Source organism: Lissotriton vulgaris, chromosome 6 (assembly GCF_964263255.1).
Source record: "Lissotriton vulgaris chromosome 6, aLisVul1.2, whole genome shotgun sequence".
Taxonomy (NCBI): domain Eukaryota; kingdom Metazoa; phylum Chordata; class Amphibia; order Caudata; family Salamandridae; genus Lissotriton; species Lissotriton vulgaris.
Genome location: NC_141694.1, coordinates 536,552,488 through 536,574,302, shown reverse-complemented (window position 1 = coordinate 536,574,302; position 21,815 = coordinate 536,552,488). Strand labels below are relative to the sequence as shown.

The following is a 21,815-nucleotide window of genomic DNA, read 5'->3' as shown; positions in this document are numbered from 1 at the left end:
TAGTGGTATCACTGGCTCAAAAGAACATCAGTCACCCCCAAGGAGGCCTGCTGAGCTGCCTAGAGGACATAAAGGAGTGGATGACCAGCTCCTCCCTCAAATTAAATGGAGATAAAACAGAGCTCTTGCTTCTAGGCCCTGCCTCGCCAACACCTTTTATCTCCTTGTGGCCCCAAGCCCTGGGCACTCCTCCCATCCCCAAGGAAAGCGTCAAGAGCCTAGGAGTGTGGCTGGATAGCAAGCTGTCCTTTTCCACCCAGGCTACCAAACTGTCCGCCACCTGCTTCGGCATCCTCAAAACCCTAAGGAAGGTCCTTCCACTTCTGCCTCCAGAAGCCAGGAAAGTGGCAGTCCAAGGCCTTATCCAGTCCCGCCTTGACACAAACAATGCTCTATACGTGGGGGCTCCCGAGATGACCCTCAGGAAACTCCAAATAGTGCAAAACTGCGCAGCGCGCACCCTGTTAAAGATTCCTCGAGCTCAGTCAGCCAGATCTGCACTAAAAAGTCTTCACTGGCTGCCAGTTAAACACAGAGTGTCATTCAAGGCGTTGTGCATTGCACACCGGGCATTCTGGAAAACAGGACCTGCTATTAACAGCAAGCTTGTCATCCCCTACCACCCAAACAGGAACCTCCGCTCCTCTGAGGCTCTTCTGGCAGTGGTTCCCCGAGTAAAGAGAGCCAGATCCGGGGGTAGGATGTTCTCGGTGAATACTGCCAAACTTTGGAACACCCTCCCCCTCTCACTCCGTTCCAACCCGGACCTGTTGTCATTCCGCAAAAAGCTGAAGACCTTACTATTCACCCAAGTCTCCGAGCTATAATGTGTCACGTCACCGGTCCCTTCGATTCTTACCCCCAGCGCTTGGACGCCCCCGGGCAGCAATCGCGCTCAATAAATCTATTTCCATTCCATCCATTCCATTCCATATAGCGCCACAAAGCATGACCTCGCTGTAAGGCACGTATCTGCCTTCCTGCTAAAGGTTTTCTACTTTAAGACACAGTAAAGTAACAGTTCTTAGGACTTTCAATATGCACAAATCCTTACTCAGGCGAGCCTTACCTGTTCTCCTTGGCGACCGCGTGCCTGTCTCTCTGTTACAGGGACTTCTTGGCGCCTGATGCACAGGTGTAACTCTCTGGGTGCAGGGGCTCCCGGGTGCCCAGATGCGCAGGTCTATTTCTTAGGGGGCAAGGGCTCCTTGGCAGTCAGTGCGCACAGCTCCGAGGCGGGTGTTGGGCACTCACAAAGCGCCTCTCTGCTCCACCTAGCCTCACAGAGAGGCACTGCCGCCTGCAGAGAAGCCCGGTCCAGCCCCCTGTTCCTGCTTCTGCCGAAGAATGAGCTGAGGAGGAACCAGCCGGAGATAGTGAGTGCCTACGTCTGTGTCTTGTGAGAACCTACACTGATGAGCCTCGTCACAGAGTGCCTCTCTGCTACACCCGAGGGTGCATGATAAAGCGCCATACAAATAGTTTTAGCGTAACATAATAGATATGGCAGGATGTTAGAGGAGGTCTCTAGCAGAGCAGCAGTCTGCACTCTTTTACCTTGGTGCCCAGACAGGGCAGGAGGTCTCTAAGAGTGAATTAGTCTGCACTCTTTTTAGCATGGGGCCACACAGGGCAGAATGGTAAAAGAGGTATTTAGGGGAGAAACAGCCTGCCCTATCTTATAGAGCTTATAGAGGGCAGGATGGTACAGGCGGTATCTGGCAGCTGAGACAGGGCATGATGGTAGAGGGGATCTGTGGGATATGCCGCAGTGGCCGGGGGGTGAGCAAGAGATGGAGTGGAAAGGAGGTGTCGAGAAAAGCTGTAACCTGCTCTATGCATGGCAAGGGGGTGCGGCAAATCTTGTGAGGCCTCTCCTTTCTTTTACCTGTGGAGTTCAGAAATGGCATTACAAGGGGGTGCAGAAAATTTCGCTGGATCTCTGTTGCGATCTTTTACCCATGGATAACACACAGGATTTGGCAATAAGGTACACAGGAGATCTACACTGGAGATTTTGCCCCACCTCTCCCTTTATGCACGGCACACAAACAGGACATTGCAAGAGCTATGCGAGGGGGGGCTCCCTGTGGGGAGCACAGCCCCACAGCTCCCCGCAGTGCGGTGAGCACTGCGCCCCCTCCCCGCACAGACACAGGCTCACTCAGCTTGCTCACCACCACTCCCCTCCCTGTGGTTAGCACAGCACCACAGCTCCCCTTAGTGCGGTGAGCAGAGCGCCCCCTCCCCTCACAGACACTATTGCAAAATGTACAACATTAAGCCGCATAATTTCGCCTTTGACACATTCTTTAGCCAACTTTAAGTAGTAATTTGGGCCTCCCCTGCTGCATAATTCTAGCGGCCCTGACCATATGTGAACTATGAAGAAAAAAACCACTAATCACTTTGTAGATACTTTCCAAATACATTGTAATTCCATGGCTGTTTTTCTACTGGATCCTACTTTGACTTGCACCATCAACTTTATTAAGCTAAGCAGTGATGGACCCAATGCATCAAATCTTATTGTTGCATGCCGCAACAGCAAACATTTCTGCAGCTGATGTACAATGCTGCAAATGTGCATCACATTCAGACAATGCCACCTACTGTTTGTATCGACATGCTAGAGAGTTAAAGCAGTGCTAACCCGAACACAGATATGTATGGATAACCACTTTGTAAGTCAGACATTTGTAGTTATCCAGCTACCACAGAATCAATGGATGCTTCAGGGACTACAGAAACCTTTCTATAAAGAGGCCTAAATCATTGCCGGTGGTAATCCCCATTTACAGCAGTTAAAGAAGCGCCCTTTACCTAATGGGACCCCATGTAGAGCTGCATGCCAGGACCTCAATGGCCACACCCAGAAACAGATATTTATGAAAATAGATTTTAGCAGAGGAGGTGATTGGAGGAAATTATTTCAATGAAGTGAAATACTAGTACGTCCTTATTTACACTGCACAATGGCGTTAGCTTATTTTAATGAGCCAGGTGGGGAAATGAGCCTTGGCACAGCCTAGGGCCACTGCTCAAACATTTGTGAAAGTCAACATGACTTAGCAAAGCTGCGCATAAAGCACTGAAGAGAAAAGGTGAGCGACAAGAAAGCGCATTCCCCTGACATTCGTAGCGTGTGAACACCCCAGTACCTGCACAGAGCATGCCTCTTGAAAGTATTTCCATTCTGGAAATGAGGTCGCTTTTTGTGCAGGCTACAACCTGTAGCAACAACTCCCTCCCCTCCCCACCCTGACCTACAAAGAGCTACCTAATGCTGATATGAGAGATATCATGTTTAATTAAATATTGTTACAAGGGCGGATTCATGAGGTCCCGTGCTAGGGGATAACGGGCGTACCTGGCTGGCCCTTAGCAGCCACCGTTATTTGTAGGTTAACTGCTCAACTGCCAAGTACCCATGCGTGGCGAATGCCAGGCCATGCTGCTTGGTGCTAACCACACACCACTAGGAAGGAGTCACATATAACACAGTTGCATACTACTCCATGAAAGACAGTCTTATGCAGCTTGCAAACACATATTAGTGTTATTTTTGAGGGATGAGACTTCATGCGGAGGAGGAGGGGTAATATTGTTTTTTTTAATCACTGTTATGTACGTAAATCCAAATGGGCAGCTGAACCTGCAATCTTCATCAAATTGAATGCAATGGTGTGCGCGCGCCACAGAGGAGCAGGGGGAGGGAGCGAGGCGAATGCGCACTGCTGCGCTTACTAGCCACCTGTTGGGAATGGGCGGACAAAGACGGGACATGCGCCCGCCTTTGCCCAATTGCGTGCTGGCTTTTTTAAAAAAAAGCATGTGAAAGCCAATGGCAGCCCCGGAAAGCTGCTCACACGCACAAGCGTGTGAGCCTCTTTCAAAACCCCATACAAAAGGGCTCTTGCTGCGCGACAGTGCTGCGCACTGCAACGCAGGTGCGAGCCCTAAAAACGGTGCATCATGACATTTCTTTATACCTCCAAATGATGCCGAGCTCCGAACAACCTAAATGCACTAAAACCCTCAATACATTTTAACAATCCTATGCCTACCAAGTTCTTTAAAGAGCTAACAAATTCCGTTTTCCCCCTCTGGTCTAAGATTGCCCATGAATCTCTTGTACAGGGCTCAATTCCAGACGGCCTCAAGATAAGACAAGCCACCCCCTTCCCGAAGAAGCCAAACGCTGATTTATCTGACCCAAACAAGTTCTATTAGCAATATCATGACTTTAGCCAAACTACTTGAGAAATGCATACACATACAACTATGTAAGCACATCGAACAGTTTCAGCTCCTTGACCAATACCGATCGGGCTTCAGATCAGGTCATAGTACAGAAACGGCACTAACGCACGTTGTTGATGCTCTAACACTACTCGACCAGAAGAAACCATGCCTGCTCATATTGCTTGATCTCTTGCGGCATTTGACACAGTCAAACATGATAACTACTTGAAAAAAAGGATGGATTTATCGGGCCCAGTTTTAGACTGGTCTGCTTCTTTCCTTCATAATAGAACACAAAGAATCCAAGTCAACATGACATTTCCAACAGTAAACCAATCTCAATTGGAGTACCTCAAGGATCCGCACTCTCTCCCTCCCAAACATGTACATGGAACGTGTCACCGAAATTCTAAGCAATTCAAACATAAAATACCACTTGTACGCAGATAATACTCAACTGTACATGAGAATTTCTTCTCCGGATGACATCAAAACTCAGTGCACTGCAGAAAACCCAACAATGGTTATCTCAAAGCCACCTTTTGTTGAGCACATTCAAGAGGGAGTTCCTCCTAATTGCCCCCACAATCACTTGGCTCCAATTCAAGATTGGCTAAAAGAGCTAATGGCCCTGAATTGCATCATACATGTTGTAGACTCTACTAAATCCCTGGGCATAACTTTGGACAAACGTCTAGATATGCAAGACCACATCAGCGCAACAAGATGAGCCAATCACCAACTCTACACATTAAGGAAAGTCAAACCCTTCCTAGCAAACGTGATCACATAATTTCTGATCCAATTCAACTCAACTGGTTCTCCCTTGATGCAAGGATCCTGTACAGGATAGCTTGCTTAATTTAATGCACAACACGCTACAGCATAACACCACTCCTTACTTGACAAAAAAACTTGACATTTCAGGCATGAACCGAGCCCTTAGAATTTCCAATACTCTGCTGCTGAAACCACAAAATTTCAAAAAGAAGAAAACCTACAACCGTGCCTTCTCTGGTCTGGCTCCAGGAATATGGGATGATCTCCCTCCTGAAATTAGAACAAACCCCTCGACAGCAACATAAAAAAAAAGTCAAAAGATTACTCTCGAAGAGCCAAATGCGACAATAAACCAATTGCCTCCCTTAGTAACACTCACGCTTGTGTACAACTCTGGCCTACCACACTATTAAGCATTTATTTGCATTTCTAACCTCTTATTTGGTGTATCATTTTCTTTTTTACTTGCGTAATGTGTGTGATTCGATGTACAGTGCTCTGATACCCTAGCTTGTCTTGCTTGCGCTATTTAAAACGTTTCAAATAAAATAAATGCAGATGTTGCAACTCGCTGGGCAGGTGTAATGAGTAGAATCATGAACTTACAGTCTTCCAAGAAACCCTGCACAAAGTCAGTTTGACTGAGACATCTCAGTGGATAGCAGCTTAGTGCTTGGCATTCCACAGAATCCCTGCAGCCCAGCATGCCAGAAGCGGAAAGAACAAAGTACTGCAACATCTGGGCCATTGTATAATGCCTGCATCATCCTGACTCATTCTGTGCCTGTATTGCCCCTCCTCATTTTCTGAAGGGAGTCTGCTTTACATCGCTGTCATGAGGTCCTTTCTGTTGGCTGGAGAAGGGCTTCCTGGTTCTGGAGGAACTGATTTTTAATGTCATGGTTGAGACTTGTAGTACAGTTCCCAATTTAAATTGGTGAACCTTGTTATCTCTTTGGTTGCCCCAACATCTGGAAAAGTTTGTTGATGACCATTTGTTATGGATTCTTCTACCTGTGGATTCCTCAACTGTTGAATAATCCCAGGCTTCAGACTGTATCCAGAAACGTCAAATACTTGTGTTGCTGTCAGGTGCTCTGGCGTCATATTGACACCGCAAGTGTTGCCTGGCAACGTCGCCGATGCCATACAGTGCCCTCTCAGGTGCAGGGAGGTCAGTACTCATTTTCCACCACTTTGATGCGGATCCAGATCTCACTGTACCTCAGCGTTTGATGTGGTTTTTGCTTCATGGAAAACTAAAATCAAGAGACCGATGTCGCATCAGGACTCAAAGTCCTTCTGGAGAGATCTGGCCACCTGGCCGTTCCAGATGACCTCAGTATCTCACTTGCCCAAACAAGCCAAGATGGACAAAGTATGTGTTGCGTTCAGGCCTGCATATCTCATACTGCATATGCTTTGCTTTTGACAATGGAGTAGTGCTTAAGGGCACTCTTACGTACAATCAACCATGCTTTTTTTAGTTTTCCCTTGTAGACATGCCCTTCAATGATCCTAGACTGCTTGGAGAAAAGGCCAACTGTTAACTAGAGCTTTTCAAAGGTATTTGTGCTACAGCTCTATCTCTCAGGTTATTGTCCCCAGTCAGACAATTCCATCTACAGTATAGAAAGTTACGAGGCCATTCTAGAGACCTATCTTGCCTACAGGGTCAACTATCTCTGTCGACGCAACAGCAAACCCAGTCCTTTTGAGGCAGAGATTTTGATGGTAGCGGAAGCTGTCCATTCCAGCAGGGACAACACTTATCCAGTGTTTTCTCCACTGCTGATGTAATTTCAAAGCTGCTTTGATATACCGTTTAAGGCTTGCAAATAGCGGGTTAGAGGCATAATATTGTATTTCCTTCCCAGCTGGAAATCCCATCAAGTTAGACTTCTAGGTTTTAGAAACTGTTCAAAGGAACTTTCACTTTGATTTTTTTCTGCACCTCTTAGTCCTCCCACACCGGAGCAGTTTTTGCAGACCAAAGCTGTATTTTGATTAAAAGTCCATTTCCCGCTGGCTGAAGGCACTATTGAGCGGGTGCCAGACCCTGACAGTCTATTGGCACTACTGCTTCATGCTGAAGGCTGGAGGCCTCTGGCCATACTGGATCTTAGTTCATTGAATGACATTCTGAAGGGAAAATTTAAAAACTGCAAATTCAAATTCACTCAGGCTCAGATTCTCTCTGCTTTCAATCCAGGAGACTGTATAGTATCCCTGAACTTGTAGGCCTCCTTTTTTCATATCTCCATCCTGTAGTCCCAAACATGCCTTCTGCTGTTCATAGAGGAGTAAGAACACTTCCAATTTGCTGTGCTGTCCTTTGGCCTTGCATCGACCCTTCAGATGTTCACAGAAGTGATGACGGTGTTTGCAACTCCTCTTTGCAGGTCAGTAGGATAGATGTATTTCATACCTTGACGACAGGCTGCTCAAGAAGATCTCATCACAGTTAGTCACAGACCACTTCCTTATGACTGATGATCACTTGAAATGTTTGTGGTGTTTCATCATTGAGCCCGAATCCAACATGTGCCCATGCTGAGAATTCTCTTTATAAGGGGCTATCCTGGATAGAGTGGTGTTCAAGGCTGTAAACCACCACAGTGAAGCCTGGTTATTTATGATATAAATCCAATATTTTGTGCTTGCCACGTTCTCTTCCCCACCCAGACTTTACAGTTGTGACAGCCGTGATCTGGGGCGGGTGGAGATCAGAGGCCTCTGATCTCCAATGGTAAAGCCTGCTCCATATCAATCTTTTGGAAATTCTGATAATCTGTCTGGCACTATAAACCTTCCTGCTGACCATCAAAGACAGGCTAGTGAAGTTCCTTAAAGTCAATACAACTGCAGTACTGCAGCAATCGGGTTAGTGTTCTGGATATTATGCCAAGAATTGCAGCATCTCTAACTGAAACAGCATGAGATTTTTTGTGGGGTCCCTAAATGCCAGAGCAGACGTTTGCTGTGGGACCATAAGTGGTGTCCCCATCCTGAGGTATCATAGGGCATCTTTGATCAGCATGACATGCCCTAGTAAGATGCTTACCACCGGCAATAATGCACAGTGTCAAAGCTTCTTCACATTGGAAATTCCTCCAAGAAGGTCATTAGATTATTTATTCTGTCTGTGTTGGGATTCAGGTCTCCTGAACATTTTCCTAATACTACTTCTCTTGCCTCCAGTTCTAAGAAAAGTTAGAACACCAGACCTAGTCAATTTAAAACCCCAAGCTGGTTCAAGAGAATGTAGCAACCAGAGCTCCTCAGCACTTTCAGCATTTCTCCTCTGCTCCAATTTCCCCCTCGGAATAACCTCCTGTCTCAGCAGTGAGTGGAATTCCTACTCCCAAATTTCTGAAACCTACACTTCTATGTTTAGAGACTGAGCAGCAACAGTTAAATTCTTTTTACTTGGTGCCTGAAATGGTAGATGTTAGTTTGGACTTTTGCCAGGCTACGACTTGGATGTTATTGCACGTCCTCACAAAACACTATTACATTAACATCCAGGTATGAAGGCAACACCGTTTTGCATGCTGTCCTGCAGGACTTTCTGATCTGAGTTCACTCCTCAGACAGACAACCATTCTGAGGTACTGCTGTATCTTTTCTGAAGGTGAAGACTCTGCTGTTAGAGCTATTGTTCAGAAGAACAAAGTACTTACCTTTGTTTATATTATTTTTGGTGGATACTCTGTCTAACCGCAGATTGCACACTGTCTTCCCACCTTTTTGTTCTGTGGAGTGAACTCCTGAATATCATAAGCAGCTTTGGAATCCGATTTTGGGACACTTTGACCTGCAGTATGTGCTCTGCATCTGTTCTGCTTTGTCACTTCCAGGGTGATATATAGTCACTGAAGTACTATATGTCTCTCCCTGCCAATGCACTAGGAGGATTGATGAAAAACTCTTCAGTCTCGAGTCTGGCGTCTGGAAGTACTCTAAAAGTGACAAATCTCGAGTTAATTTCTTTTAGAAAGAGCGTCACTAAAGACAAGTGACTTCTTTTGACACTGGTGGGTGTGATTGCCATCCTGTTAACAAATCTCCATATTGTATACTGTTCATATCTCGGTGGTAATCTGTGATGTTTCAGTTTAAACTGGGTTATCTGAATTGAACACTTGTAGTCTTTTAGTTCAGAAATATTGTTATACTCCTATATTGGATGCATTTCTTACTGTTTTGCTTTCTCAAAAGGAATGTGAAATTGAAGCTGTAGCTGGTACGAGTGATCTTGGAACATCAGAAGATGAGGAGAAGGCATGGCACACTGACGGCAGTAGCTCAAGGTAAGTCACGTCATTAATACTGAATTTTTTAAGTTTCAAAGTTTTTATTCAGGTATTCACTAAATAAATGTCTAAGAGTTGGCAGTGTCATAGCTGTGTGCACCTTATCGGATGCTATTTTTATGCCCCGTAACAGATTTTTTAGAAGATCTACATATAGCACATAAAATTACATTTTTTAAAGCAATATTTTCTGTACAGCTTTGATGCTCCTTTTGTCAGTTACCATGCATGTAATTATTTTCAGCTGGAAAACTGTACTGGAATAATTCCACCAGAAGGCTGTCACTTTGCAATTAGTTGTTACTATACCCTTTGAAGAAGCAACCCAACTACCCTCAGCCTCCATCCCCAAAAATAAATTATTAGCCGACAAAGACATCAACCTAAATAAATAGATGTCATACACAACCTTAAAATGTCCTCTGTATATGATACATGTGAAGCACCTGTAGAACTGCCTCTCCATAGTCCTCCGATTAATTCAGAGAAAAACTGAATCCTCTCTATTGCAAGAAGCGATGAATGCCACCAGATTAAAGACCCTCATCATGAAATCTAGACAGGGTGGCACCCAAATTGGTTGACAGAGCCAAGTTACTTGATTTTGACATTGTCATGTTCCTCAGGCCTTTGCTCTGGGTTATTGGTTTTCAGGGTATCTTTATCAATTTTACACAAGGTTTGAAGACATTTTCGCTTTACAGTGGGTTCCTCCCCAGAGTACTTGTGCATGTGTGTGTCTTCCAGATGATAAGCTGTAACCCAGCATACTTCATAAATCATCCCTCACATGGGTTCTTAACATTCTAATTCTGGCACCTTATTTTAGTTATTTGCACATAAGACATACAGAGCCGAAAATTTCTCTTCATTCACTTAATTGCAATAAACATATTGGCAGCATCTCAAAACCAAAGTCATTCATCAAATGTACTACGCTCTTTTATGTTTTATGATACCTTGGGTTGACCTTCGTTTGATAATGAAGAGGAAAGCTAGTTGTCATGATACCCTGGTCTTCCTCTTTGACCATTAAATTTCATTGTATACTAAATCCTAATTCTTATCTGCTTCCCTCGTACCCTTTTCTTTTTTGGATGGTATGGGATAACTGACTTGCAAGCCTTGGTCAAAGTGTTATTGAAGGATAAATGATTGGTTACTGCTCTGCCCTTTAAACAAAACTCATGTGACTAAGCCGCCCCTTTTTTTATCACAGTTTCTGTATTCCTACATGTCCCTTGTGTTTCATTCCTGGACTGTTGCCCTTGGTTAAATACAAAGGAGGCCTAACACTGTGCGGGTTAGTCTTAAGGCCGTATTATATATCAGGAAACTAGAAGGTCGATTGATAGTCTGTATGAATAATAATAGCCATGCAACAGTATGGGAGAAACTGTGTTTCAAAAATAGAGGGAGCTCGCACAGCAAATTGTTCAATGGTGGAGGATTGTTACGGGTTGTAGTGTGCAACAAGAGGAAAAACACTGTCTGGCCAGACAGTGTAAGTGTTGATAACAGTAATCCAGGGCTCCCCCTTCTCGGGAGAGAACAACTCTGTGCACAACAATCCGGACCGAGGTCTCATTCCATAGTCAGAATTAAATGGGGTCAAACATTAACCATGAAAAGGTTTTATTCCAAAATATAAAGTGTGTGGACATTCCAGTCCATGAATATTTGTAATCAAAAGCAAGTCTCTTAGTATATCATGTTGCAACAAAAATAATCCTCAAACATCCCGATGCATTTCGGGCGGATGCCCTTTGTCAAGGGATTACTCTACAAGGCAAAACAAAATGGAGAGTCACTGTAACATCCTGTGACTTGTTACACAAAGCAATAACATAGGCATGCGGTTAATGGAACCAAAGGAAGCAGGGTGAGTTTCAATGCTGACCACGAGGCAGGATGTGTTGTGTTGCAATCGATGGTTCTATCGTACGCATACTTGCCTGCACATCGTTTCTTTTCTTGAGCGCTTCTACTCAATTTCACGTCCCGAACGTTTCCGCTTTATTTCACGCATCTAGCGTAACTGATCCGGGTGATTTTTTCTCACAACCTAAGACTTTGGTGACTCGCCGGGTTATTTCTTTTTGGGCACTCTCTATCTCTGACCCATCTCGTCAGACACAACACATCCTGCCTCGTGGTCAGCATTGAAACTCACCCTGCTTCCTTTGGTTCCATTAACCGCATGCCTATGTTATTGCTTTGTGTAACAAGTCACAGGAAGTTACAGTGACTCTCCATTTTGTTTTGCCTTGTAGAGTAATCCCTTGACAAAGGGCATCCGCCCGAAATGCATCGGGATGTTTGAGGATTATTTTTGTTGCAACATGATATACTAAGAGACTTGCTTTTGATTACAAATATTCATGGACTGGAATGTCCACACACTTTATATTTTGGAATAAAACCTTTTCATGGTTAATATTTGACCCCATTTAATTCTGACTATGGAATGAGACCTCAGTCCTGATTGTTGTGCACAGAGTTGTTCTCTCCCGAGAAGGGGGAGCCCTGGATTACTGTTAGAAACTGTGTTTCAACAGTTGAGTCAGGGTGACATAAATTCTATATGGACTGTGAGAAAAATGTGATCCAATATAGGTCATGCGTTTACTACAGCTTGGTCCAGAGATGGTACACTTTTTCGGTTTGGGCTTGTCGACTTACCCTGTGGCAATGGCATGCCAAGGCTGTTGTAAAATCAATTCGTTATACCTTAGTATCCAATCCACCCAAGCCTTCAAACAAATCCAACTTTGATATCTCTTCAGGTCTTTATTGTAGTTTCTTTTTAATATCTGTTTTTGTAACAAGAAACATACACAGGTGCAGCACACTCTCCACTTTATTAATTTGTTGCACAGCGTAATATTCAAACTACTCTGACAGGCTAAAGGGGTGAAAATGGATCTAAGTATTAACATTAAGTAAAAATGCTTTCAGTCACAGCAGTCGTAAAACGGAGTATTACCTTTATCTGAAAGAAACAGTTAGTTATAGATTCCTTACCTTAGAATTACCCCCAGGCGTTTTTCGTTAGCAGTACCCCTGCCCGACGGAAGGTGGCGTCTGTCGAATCTGCATCCGTCGTCGTGGTCGCTGGGATGAGGTTGTTGCGGTAGCTACATAGACGCCGCCCTCGCGTCCTGACGTCAGTTCTTTATTTTTCCGCACCGGCAAGCGCACATCCAGAGAGAGCAGTTCCTCCAGTCACTTTTTAACTCAGTTTTTGCGACTTTTGTCGACTTCGTTTTTGAGTCTCAACTGACTCCTGGTGCACGAGGGCTGTCCAGTTTCAAAGCACGCGGTTCATGTACCCAACTGATGCCGATGACTGATCCGCACCGCGTGTGCCTCTACTGCCTGGAGTGTGACTATGACCACAAGTTATGCTCCGACTGCCAAACCATGGCCTCGGTCGCGTTGGAGGTCATCACTCCTCTTCTAAGTCTTCGCACCCACGGTCAGGTAAGTCAAAGCACAAGAAGAAGTCGAAGAAGCATTGTCGCTCTTCAACTTTCCGTCGGGCGATGTGACAAAGGGGGGGGGGGGTGTTGCCTTCCCTCCCCTGCCCAGCTTCGTAAATTTTAAGAAGCAATGCATGCCATCTTTGGGCAGCCCGACTCAGCCGGTGCAGCTTCAGGCCCGCAGACTTGGCTGGGGCCCTAGGCCTTCGTAGCCGGCTGCTTCGGCACCGCAGTGCAACCCTCAGATCCAGGCCTGGATCCGTATCGACCACGTCCACAGCAGACGCTGGCTGGACCCCCAGTCCGGCGTCGACACCGGCTTCCACCCCGATGTGAACACTGAGTCAGACCGGCATTGGCCGACGCCGGATCCGGCGCCAATGGGTACTTTTGTCCCTGTGTTCCACCCTGGCCATTTTCAGCCAGATTGGCAGCCAGAGAAGGGTGAGGAAGACTGGGAGGGGTCTAGTGACCCTTTGACAGATCAGTTGGAGTACGATCCGGACTGGAGAGAGGAACTGGGGGATACCAGTGGTCTGGATACTTACCTAGACCTAGACATGTTGTCTCCTCCTACTGCGGCTATGGATGTGGGAGCGTCATACGCAATGGTGTTGCATAGGGTGGCCAAGGCTCTTGTAGGAAGGGGGAGTCTCTAGTTGGCGCAGTGCAACACTGGCGACAAGCAGGGACTCTCTCTTCCTCGTCAGGGCTGAGGGTTACCTTCAAGACAACCTCTGCTTACCCTCTAGGTAGTGTGACTTAAGCAGTCTTAGGCTAATCTCTGGGGCACATAGGGTTAAACATTTGCAATATTACACCATCACAACCAACCCACCACACAATGACACCAAACTGTATTTGTAAAAATATATATCTTTATATAAATTTCAAGCAGGCTTGTAAACACAGTTGTCAAACTTTCAATAGCGGTTCCAGGTTACTTAAGTTCAGGTTGCTACAGTTCTTTCTTAGCAATAAGCAATCTTTTGGGCCTTCTGCCCAGGTTCAACAAGGTTCAGTGTCTTGTAGCGCCTCAATGCGCTTTCCGCTGTCTCCGCTCGCTTCAGAGAGGAGATCGGGCCCGGCCGGCCAGAGTTCACGCTTCCCGCGTGGGCTCCGAGGACCAGGAGCCGTGCGAGCCTTGGTTTCAGAGGCGGCTCGCGTTGGGAGCAGATAGCGCAGTGCGAGCTCGAGTTGCAGGACGCTCGCACCGTGAGGATACAACACAGTACCTTTCAAATTCTTGTGGAGCGGGCGGCTTCCAGGGGAGCTGTCCCACGTCGCGTTGCTTTTCCGGGGTCGCTGTTCGCTGCGGCTCTCAGCCGGGCAGGTCACGGGTCATCCGGGGCGGCGGTGCTCAGTGGCGGCAGGGTCCTTCCTTTCTCCGTTTGCTCCGACCTTGGAGGCGGCGGCTGTGTGGTGGCGGCAAGTGGCAGTACGGTCCCCAAGTGCAGGACGTACCCAGCCAAGTGCCGGTTGCAGCTGTGCGCTCACAGCTGAGCTGTCGGGCAGGATACCGACCAGAGGGGGGTTATCACAGGGCGGCTGTCCGTCTTCGCAGGTGGATTGACGGCTCGAAGTGCAGTCAATTCGGGAGCTTGGACCGGACGGGTCCTCCTTCACGTTGCTCTCGGGCTCCCGGTGCAGAGGCGGTCACGGTGTTCGGGCCAGCGGCGGCTGGACCTCACGTTGCTCTCGCTGTTGCTTTGGGCCCCGGTCACGGTGCTTGGGGGGATGTCGATGCCTTGGATTACGGGGAGCGTGGCAGGATTGTCCAGCGTTCCCAGACTCCTCCGTCAGTACTGCAGTGATAAGCAGCACACACAGTCGCTTTCTTCAGGGTGTAGCGCCCACTGGTCCTGGGGCGCTGGTCAGGGGGCAAGTTCAACAGCAAGCCCTTGGAGATCTTTCAGCAGAGTTTGGCACAAAGTTTCACAAAGCAAAAGTCTTCTTGTAGTCTTTTCTTTTCCTCTCCTTCGGCAGCAAGGCACCAGACACAGGCCAGAGACAGCACTCCGCCTTGTCCTTCCAGGTCCTTCTCGTCGGGCAGAGTTCCTTCTGTAGCCCAAACAGGATCTAATTTACAAGGAGCAAGGCTCCTTCTTTTATACTGCATTTCTTTTGTTCTTGCAGGCCAGGGGGGCCTTTGCATAGCCACTTTCAGTCCTTGAGTACTCTGGTGGGTGCAATCCGGCTTCTGCTTTCAGTGTGAGGAGCAGGAGCATCAGACGCCCCACAGGAGGTGGAGCCAACATTGTGTGGACAGGGGCAGCCAGAAGTACCTTGTTGATGGGGCTTCGCCCTTCCTGGGCCAGGTGTCGGCTGAGTCATCAGTCGCTCCCCAGGAGGGTGGAGCCAGCATTGTGGTGGCAGAGCACAGCAAGATTCAGAGTCAAGAGCCACTCCTACCTCCCACTAAGGTGCAATCTACGCATTCACCACCTGTCATCCCCCAGCCCTGTCACTCACACATCCCAGACAGTCAGATACACATACCAGCAGAGGCGGGATGAAATAGTTAGGCAAGCAAATGCTAACTTTCTAAAAGTAGCATTTGCAAACACAGGATATTAAAATAAACTTTACTAAAAGAAATATTTTATTATTCTGAGTTCAGGCATACTAAACATGACTCTCTACCATGCTCCCTGAGCCTGCTGGGATTATAGAGTGTAATAATTCCAGCAGCCCATTCTGGCCTAACGGAAGCAGGTAGCCTTCAATAGTGAAATACGAATTTAGTTGTAATTCACTACTAGGGCATGCCACACACATCAGGGCTTGTCCTACCTTACACCTACAATGCACCCTGCCCGCAGGCCTACCATAGGGGTGACTAATATGCAGTCAAGGGAAGGGGCAGGGGCTGGCGAGTGGGTGCACTTGCCCAGCCGGCATGACAGTACGAGACTGCACGCGGGGTCTGCAATGGCGGACCCTAGACACATCTTAAGGCTGCTTCTGTGGGTGGCGCAACCAGCGCTGCAGGCCCACTAGCAGTATTGGCATCTACAAGCCCTGGCACTCCTGGTGCGCTTTACTAGGGACTAACAGTAAATCCAATGCACCAATCATGGACATCAATCACATGTACAATTTACAGTAGGGAGCACTTGCACTGCGGCACGGGTTGGCCGTGGCGCAGTGCCCTGAGTATCGGAAAACCAGCAAAACATCGGAGGCACACCAGCAAAAAGTGGAAGGGAAACTCACGCCAAGGTGCCAGGTCTAACAGCTCTCCACTTCAAGCTACCTTCGGTGGCCGTCAGGACTAACCTCCAGACAGAGGTCCTTTAACTGTTAGCGAGCTCTTTGGAGCCCCTGCTGCCGTTTAATGAAGCCCTCACAGACATCCTTTTGGGCACGTGGTCCAGGCCCATCCCAGGGGCACCTGTGGACAGGATGATTTCCCGACACCACTGCTCGGACCCGGGCGACCCCACTTTACTCTCCCAACACCCCACCCCTGAGTGCTTGGTGGTTCAAGCCTCCACTCTAAAGGGGCCTTCCCTACCACACCACCGGAAAGGTGATCCAAAAAGCTGGACCACCTTGGGAAGAAAATGTTTTCTTCCTCCCGCTTGGGACTGCGGTCGGTAAACGCTGCATGTCTGTTGGGCTGTTACACCCACTCTGTGTGGGATACAGTGACGCAGGTGCTGCCTCAGTGCCCGGAGGAAGCCTGAGCCATAATCTCCTGTGCAGTTGCCGAGGGAAGAGGCACAGCAAATATTACCATCCGCTGTGGGCTGGATACCGCCGACGCACTTTGCAGGACAATTTCTACTTCATTAGCCCTTCGACGCTACCCCTGGTTGTGTTCGACTGGTTTTTCCAAGGATGTCCAATCCACCCTTATGGACATGCCCTTTGATCGCCGTTGCCTTTTCGGCGACAAGGCAGACGACACACTAGAGTGCCTTAAGGACACTCAGGCTACGGCCAGGTCCTTGGGCCTCTTTACCCACTCTCCCTGCGCAGTCCCCCTTTCGTGGCTATGTAAGGGGTGACCCACTACGTCCCACCCAGAGCCACATGCGGTGCAAGCTGTTCAGCCCCAGCGCGGTTGGGGACTTGGGAACCACCGCCAAGGTTCTGGGGGCCAGTTCACCAGAGCCCCCTCTGCAGCAGCCTCCAAACCTTCCGAGTCCGACCTTTCAGGGCCACCAAACGCCAGTGGGTGGCAGGATCTGCCACCACCTCCCCCACTGGCGCAGCATCATGACGGACAGGTGGGTTTTGCAAATAGTCCAAAGGGGCTAATCCCTCCCTTTAAAGACGACCCCTCCCTCCATGCCACCTCAGTACCATCGCATGTCGGAGGATAATCTGGCCCTTCTCCAACAGGAAGTTTCGGCACTCTTGGCCAAGGGTGCAATTGAGCGCGTTGCTACCCCAGAAGTAGGTAGTGGTGGCTATTCACAATACTTTCTGGTACTCAAGAAGGACAAAGGCCTGCGTCCTATGTTGGATCTCACGAACATCAACCGCTTCCTCCGAAAGGAGAAGTTCAAGATGTTGACGCTCGCTCCGGTTTTGTCTGCCCTCGACCCTGTAGTCTGGATGGTAGCATTGGACTTGCTGGACGCTTATTTTCACATCCCCGCCTGCTGGCCCAACGACGTTACCTGCGGTTCACGGTAAGCCACAAGCACTTTGTTTGCTGTGCTCCCCTTTAGCCTTACCAGTGCCCCTCGGGTTTTCACGAAAGTGATGGCGGTGGTCGCAGCTCATTTGCACAGATCATGGGTGTGAGAAATTGGCCTGATATATGATGATCACTAGTTCTAGTGATCACCTTGTATCAGTCCAAACAACCCTTATGGTGATTGGTTGTAAGTCAACCTTATAGACCAGCTATCCTAATGGTAGCATGGACAGAGCAGTCTTAGGCTAAACTCTTTTGGCATGTGAAGCCAGCTGTTTTACCACATATAGCCCCTTGAATACCAGATGAAAGGACCCCACACAGGTTGTTATGAAAATAAACAATATATTTATTACTAACAAACACCTCTGAGATCAGAGGGCTAAGCACATAACAATACTCTTCAAAAAAATACGTAAGTCGCACAATTACAATGGTGCCCTAGGGGCACGACAAACCATATACTAAGTAAATGGGTTAAATAGAACGATAGAAGAAATGAGTATGCCCAGAGGCTGTAGAATCGCTGGGGCTACACTACCCTAACCTTAGGTTAGGAGCAGGAGGCCCACGAGACGCGTATGCAGTGCTAGAACACACACGCGGGTTTCAATGCAAAGTCAATGGGCACGAACAATTTACAAAATAGGTAAGTAAGGACAGTTCTGACTGGTTGAGACCAAAACTACAGGATACCTGGACACTAGGAGAGTCAATCTACCTATGAGCACCGAAATGCTCTCGTTACCTCACCCACGGGCTGCGGGTGCATAGGTGTGAAAGTGTGTCGGGTTTACTCGTTGAAGTCAATGGAGACTTGGAGAAAAGATGCTGCAGGCGACCAGGAGGAAGATGTCCGGAGTGATCCAAGGGCGGATCGAAGAAGATGGAGATCTGAAAGCAGAGGGGACAGTGTTCAAAGTCACTAGCCAGTGACCGGAGTGGAACCAGGAAGGAACCAGATGATGTCGTCGCGATGAGGTGAAGAGGTGACGCTTGACTCTGCAGCCACGTGAACCAGGAGGCGTCGTCGACGACCAGGATGGAGGAACGAGCTGTCCCACACAGGCTCTCGCTATCAGCGGTGTCGGTTCCAGGATCGGAGTCAACAGGCTTTGGCAAATGCAACCCACTCGGCAAGTAAAGATGGCGTCTGGTGCGGACCAGGAGGGTCCGGGTACTTTTCCTTTGCAGGGAAGCAAGGGCAAGTCTGGAGCAACCAGACCAGTGGCGTAGTTTCAAGATTTCGTCGTCTAGGAGGCCACTAGCCAGACTGCAAGTGACCAGACAACGCGTCGAGTAGCAATCAAGCAGAAGGGCCCCACTCAGATCTCGTGGATGCTGGAGGGCTGGTCTTCGTTGCAGGAGCTGTTCGGGGCTGGGGCTTCTCAAATTCAAAGCAGTCACTCGAGGGTGCCTCAAAGGTCGTGCTGGAAGCGAAATGCAGTTTCTTCAAGATGGCCAGCCCCACGTGTCTCGTCGCACCCACCGATCTCAGCTGTGCTGCAGATGTGAGTTGAGGTCAGAGAGGGAAGTCCGGGTCTCGTCGGGCTCTGAAGTCTGGTTCCGCCAGGAAGGAAGAACGACAAAGTGAACCGCTAAGACGCTTGACGGGGCTTGTGGATGCAGGGTGGTCACTCCTTGGCCACAAGGGAGATTTCTTCAGTCTCCTGTGGAGCAGAACGTCCAAGTCCAGAGTTTCTTCTTTGTAGAGTTGTTCAGGATAATCTAATTTGGAATGGGAGTGGCTCCTACCTTTATCCTGCTAAAGGGGGCTGTACTAGTGACTAGGTCCCTCCCATGGATGGGACCAGGAAGGGGGGTGGTTACACCAGCTATCCTTTGTCAGGTTTCGTGCCAGAGCTGGGGCTTGAGTGCCCCAGCAACTGGTTTGAACCGGGGTTTGCACAGGGACACCTTGTGTGCCCCAGGCATGTCTCATTCCTTTCAGCCCTGCCTATCTGGATACACAAAGTCCTGTCTGGGGTGGTGCTGGCACCTCCCTAGGCAGGAAACCCTTTGTCCAGGCCTCCCTTGCTGGAAGGACTCCCAGCAGCAGGAGGTCAGACTTGTCTGTGGCAGTAGCATCCATTTTGTGATGCTGAGGTTCTGGTTAACTTTAACCGGGGTCCTAGTTCTGTACATGTCGTGTCCCTCTAAAAGGTTGGAATGCTACCCCCGGCGCCAGAACTGGCGAGGGGGTAGTATACCAAATCGTATGACACCTTACTCGACAGGTTTTGATAATGCCAAACCAAAGTTAGCAATAACTTCGAGGATTATAATGCACTTAAGAGTATATGGTATGACGCTATCAGGAAACAGCTAAAGGATATGGTTCCGAAGGCTGCAGACAGGCTCAGCTCATGCTAGAGCACCATCTCACACATAACCAAGCACTCTATTTATTTATTTATTTGCTTGTTAAGCGCATGAATAAATTCCCGAAGGGATATCTCTGCGCTGGTGCTCGCATATTAGAGGGTTGCTGCAAGGATTAGAGCTGAGGAAGAGAACCTGAAAAATTTAAAGCATGGTAAACAAGTAGGTTTTCAGTTTCTTCCTGAATAGTTCCAGGCTCCTAGTCTGTTTTAGTTCAGTGGGCAGGGAGTTCCAAAGAATTGGCCCTCTGTAGGACAGTGCTCGGCCTCCCTGTCTGGCCCTTCTAATCTTTGGGACCTGAAGCAAGAGATGGTTACTGGACCGAAGTGTGCGGGCAGGGATGTAAGGCATGAATTTTTCTTTTAGATAGCTGGGACTGGTGCTAAACAGGCATCTGTGTATGACGCTACAGATTTTAAATTTGATGCGCTGCTTTACGGGTAGCCAATGGAGTTGGTGAAGTAAGGGACTGGACGGCGTTCTGGGAGGGGCGTTGAGGGCCAGTCTGGCCGCCGTATTCTGTACGACCTGAAGTTTGTTCAGCTGTGCTTCATTAGCTGAGATGTATAAACCATTGCAGTAATCCATTCTGCTTATGATAAGGGTCTGGATGAGAGTCTTCCTATGGTTAGGGGGTAGAAACGGGAAGGCTCGTCTCAAAAGCCCCACCACATGGAGGCAGGCACCTGCCACTTGCGTGGTGTGCTCTTTAAGCAGGAGCGCTTGGTCTAATTTAACACCTAGATTTTTTGCTGTTTGTTTGGGCTTGGGGATGGGGCCAAGTTCCAGAGGCCACCAATCTGGGGACCAGAGAAGAGTGGCCCCTCCAAACAGCATAACCTCCGTTTTGGATACATTACATTGTAAAAAATTTTGAGCCATCCAATGTGCTACCGCCCTCATCCCGCTGGCAAATGATGATTGAGTTGCCGGCGTGAGGGTTTGGAAGGGGAAAAGCAGCTGGGTGTCGTCAGCGTATGATACAGGAGTAAATCCAAAAGATCTTATCAAATTAGCTAAGGGGGCCACGTAAATGTTAAACAGCGTGGGGCTGAGACACGAGCCCTGTGGCACACCCTTAGTTAGCTCTCTTGATGGTGATGAATGGGAGCCCAGTCTGACACCTTGGGTTCGATCAGAAAGGAAACTGTGCAACCACGATAGAGCTGTTCCTCCTACCCCTACGTTACTCAGTCTTTCGAGAAGGAGAGCATGTGATACCGTGTCGAAGGCAGCGGACAGGTCCAACAGCACTAGAATCACTGATTCCCCCCTGTCCAGTGACATCCTGATGTTGTCGGTCACGGAGAGGAGGGCTGATTCAGTGCTGTGGTTGGGCCTGAAGCCAGATTGAGAGGGGTCCAGGCCCTCCGCTGCCTCGATGTAGTTAGACAGGTGGGTATTCACATGCTTCTCTGTAAGTTTACCAAGATAGGGTAGGAGGGAGATGGGCCTGAGGTTAGATAAATCAGACCAGGGCAGAGTGGTATTTTTCCGAATTGGATTTACAACTGCTTGTTTCCACTCAGAAGGCACCCGTCCTTCCCCGAGGGATTGATTTATTATGATTTGTAGGAGTGGGCCAAGAAAGGAGTTGAGAGGGGCCATCATTCTTGCGGGTATAAGGTCCTTAGGGGAACCAGATTTTATATGGTTAGTTAGAAGGAGGAGATCGGTGTCGGATATAGGGGGAAAGGAAAGTAATGATATTTTTTTTTGTTGAAAGGTGGTGTTAGCGGAGCTAACAATGGGGGTGGGGTTGCAGATATTGGTAGAGGTGTTGTTCAAGATTTTATCGTAAATAAGGTTGATTTTATTCTCGAAAAACAGAGATATCTCTTCACAAAGTGGCAGTGAGAAATCATCCACGCTAACACATGCTGTAGATTTCACAAAGGATTCGAGAATCTTATATAATTCCTTTGAGGAGTTGCCAGCCTCCGATATCTGCTGGGCCAG

The 21,815-nt window shown here is 48.1% G+C and overlaps 1 protein-coding gene across 2 annotated transcripts in view; it reads left to right on the top strand.

Moving 5' to 3' along the window:
• Positions 1-21,815, top strand: part of PHIP (PHIP subunit of CUL4-Ring ligase complex) — a 2,330,659-nt gene that overhangs the window by 1,056,269 nt on the left and 1,252,575 nt on the right. For both annotated transcript variants that reach the window (XM_086926531.1, XM_086926532.1), the window contains exon 22: positions 9,247-9,338. In XM_086926531.1, coding sequence (XP_086782657.1) covers positions 9,247-9,338 — 92 coding nt within the window. The remainder of the gene's footprint in view (positions 1-9,246; positions 9,339-21,815) is intronic.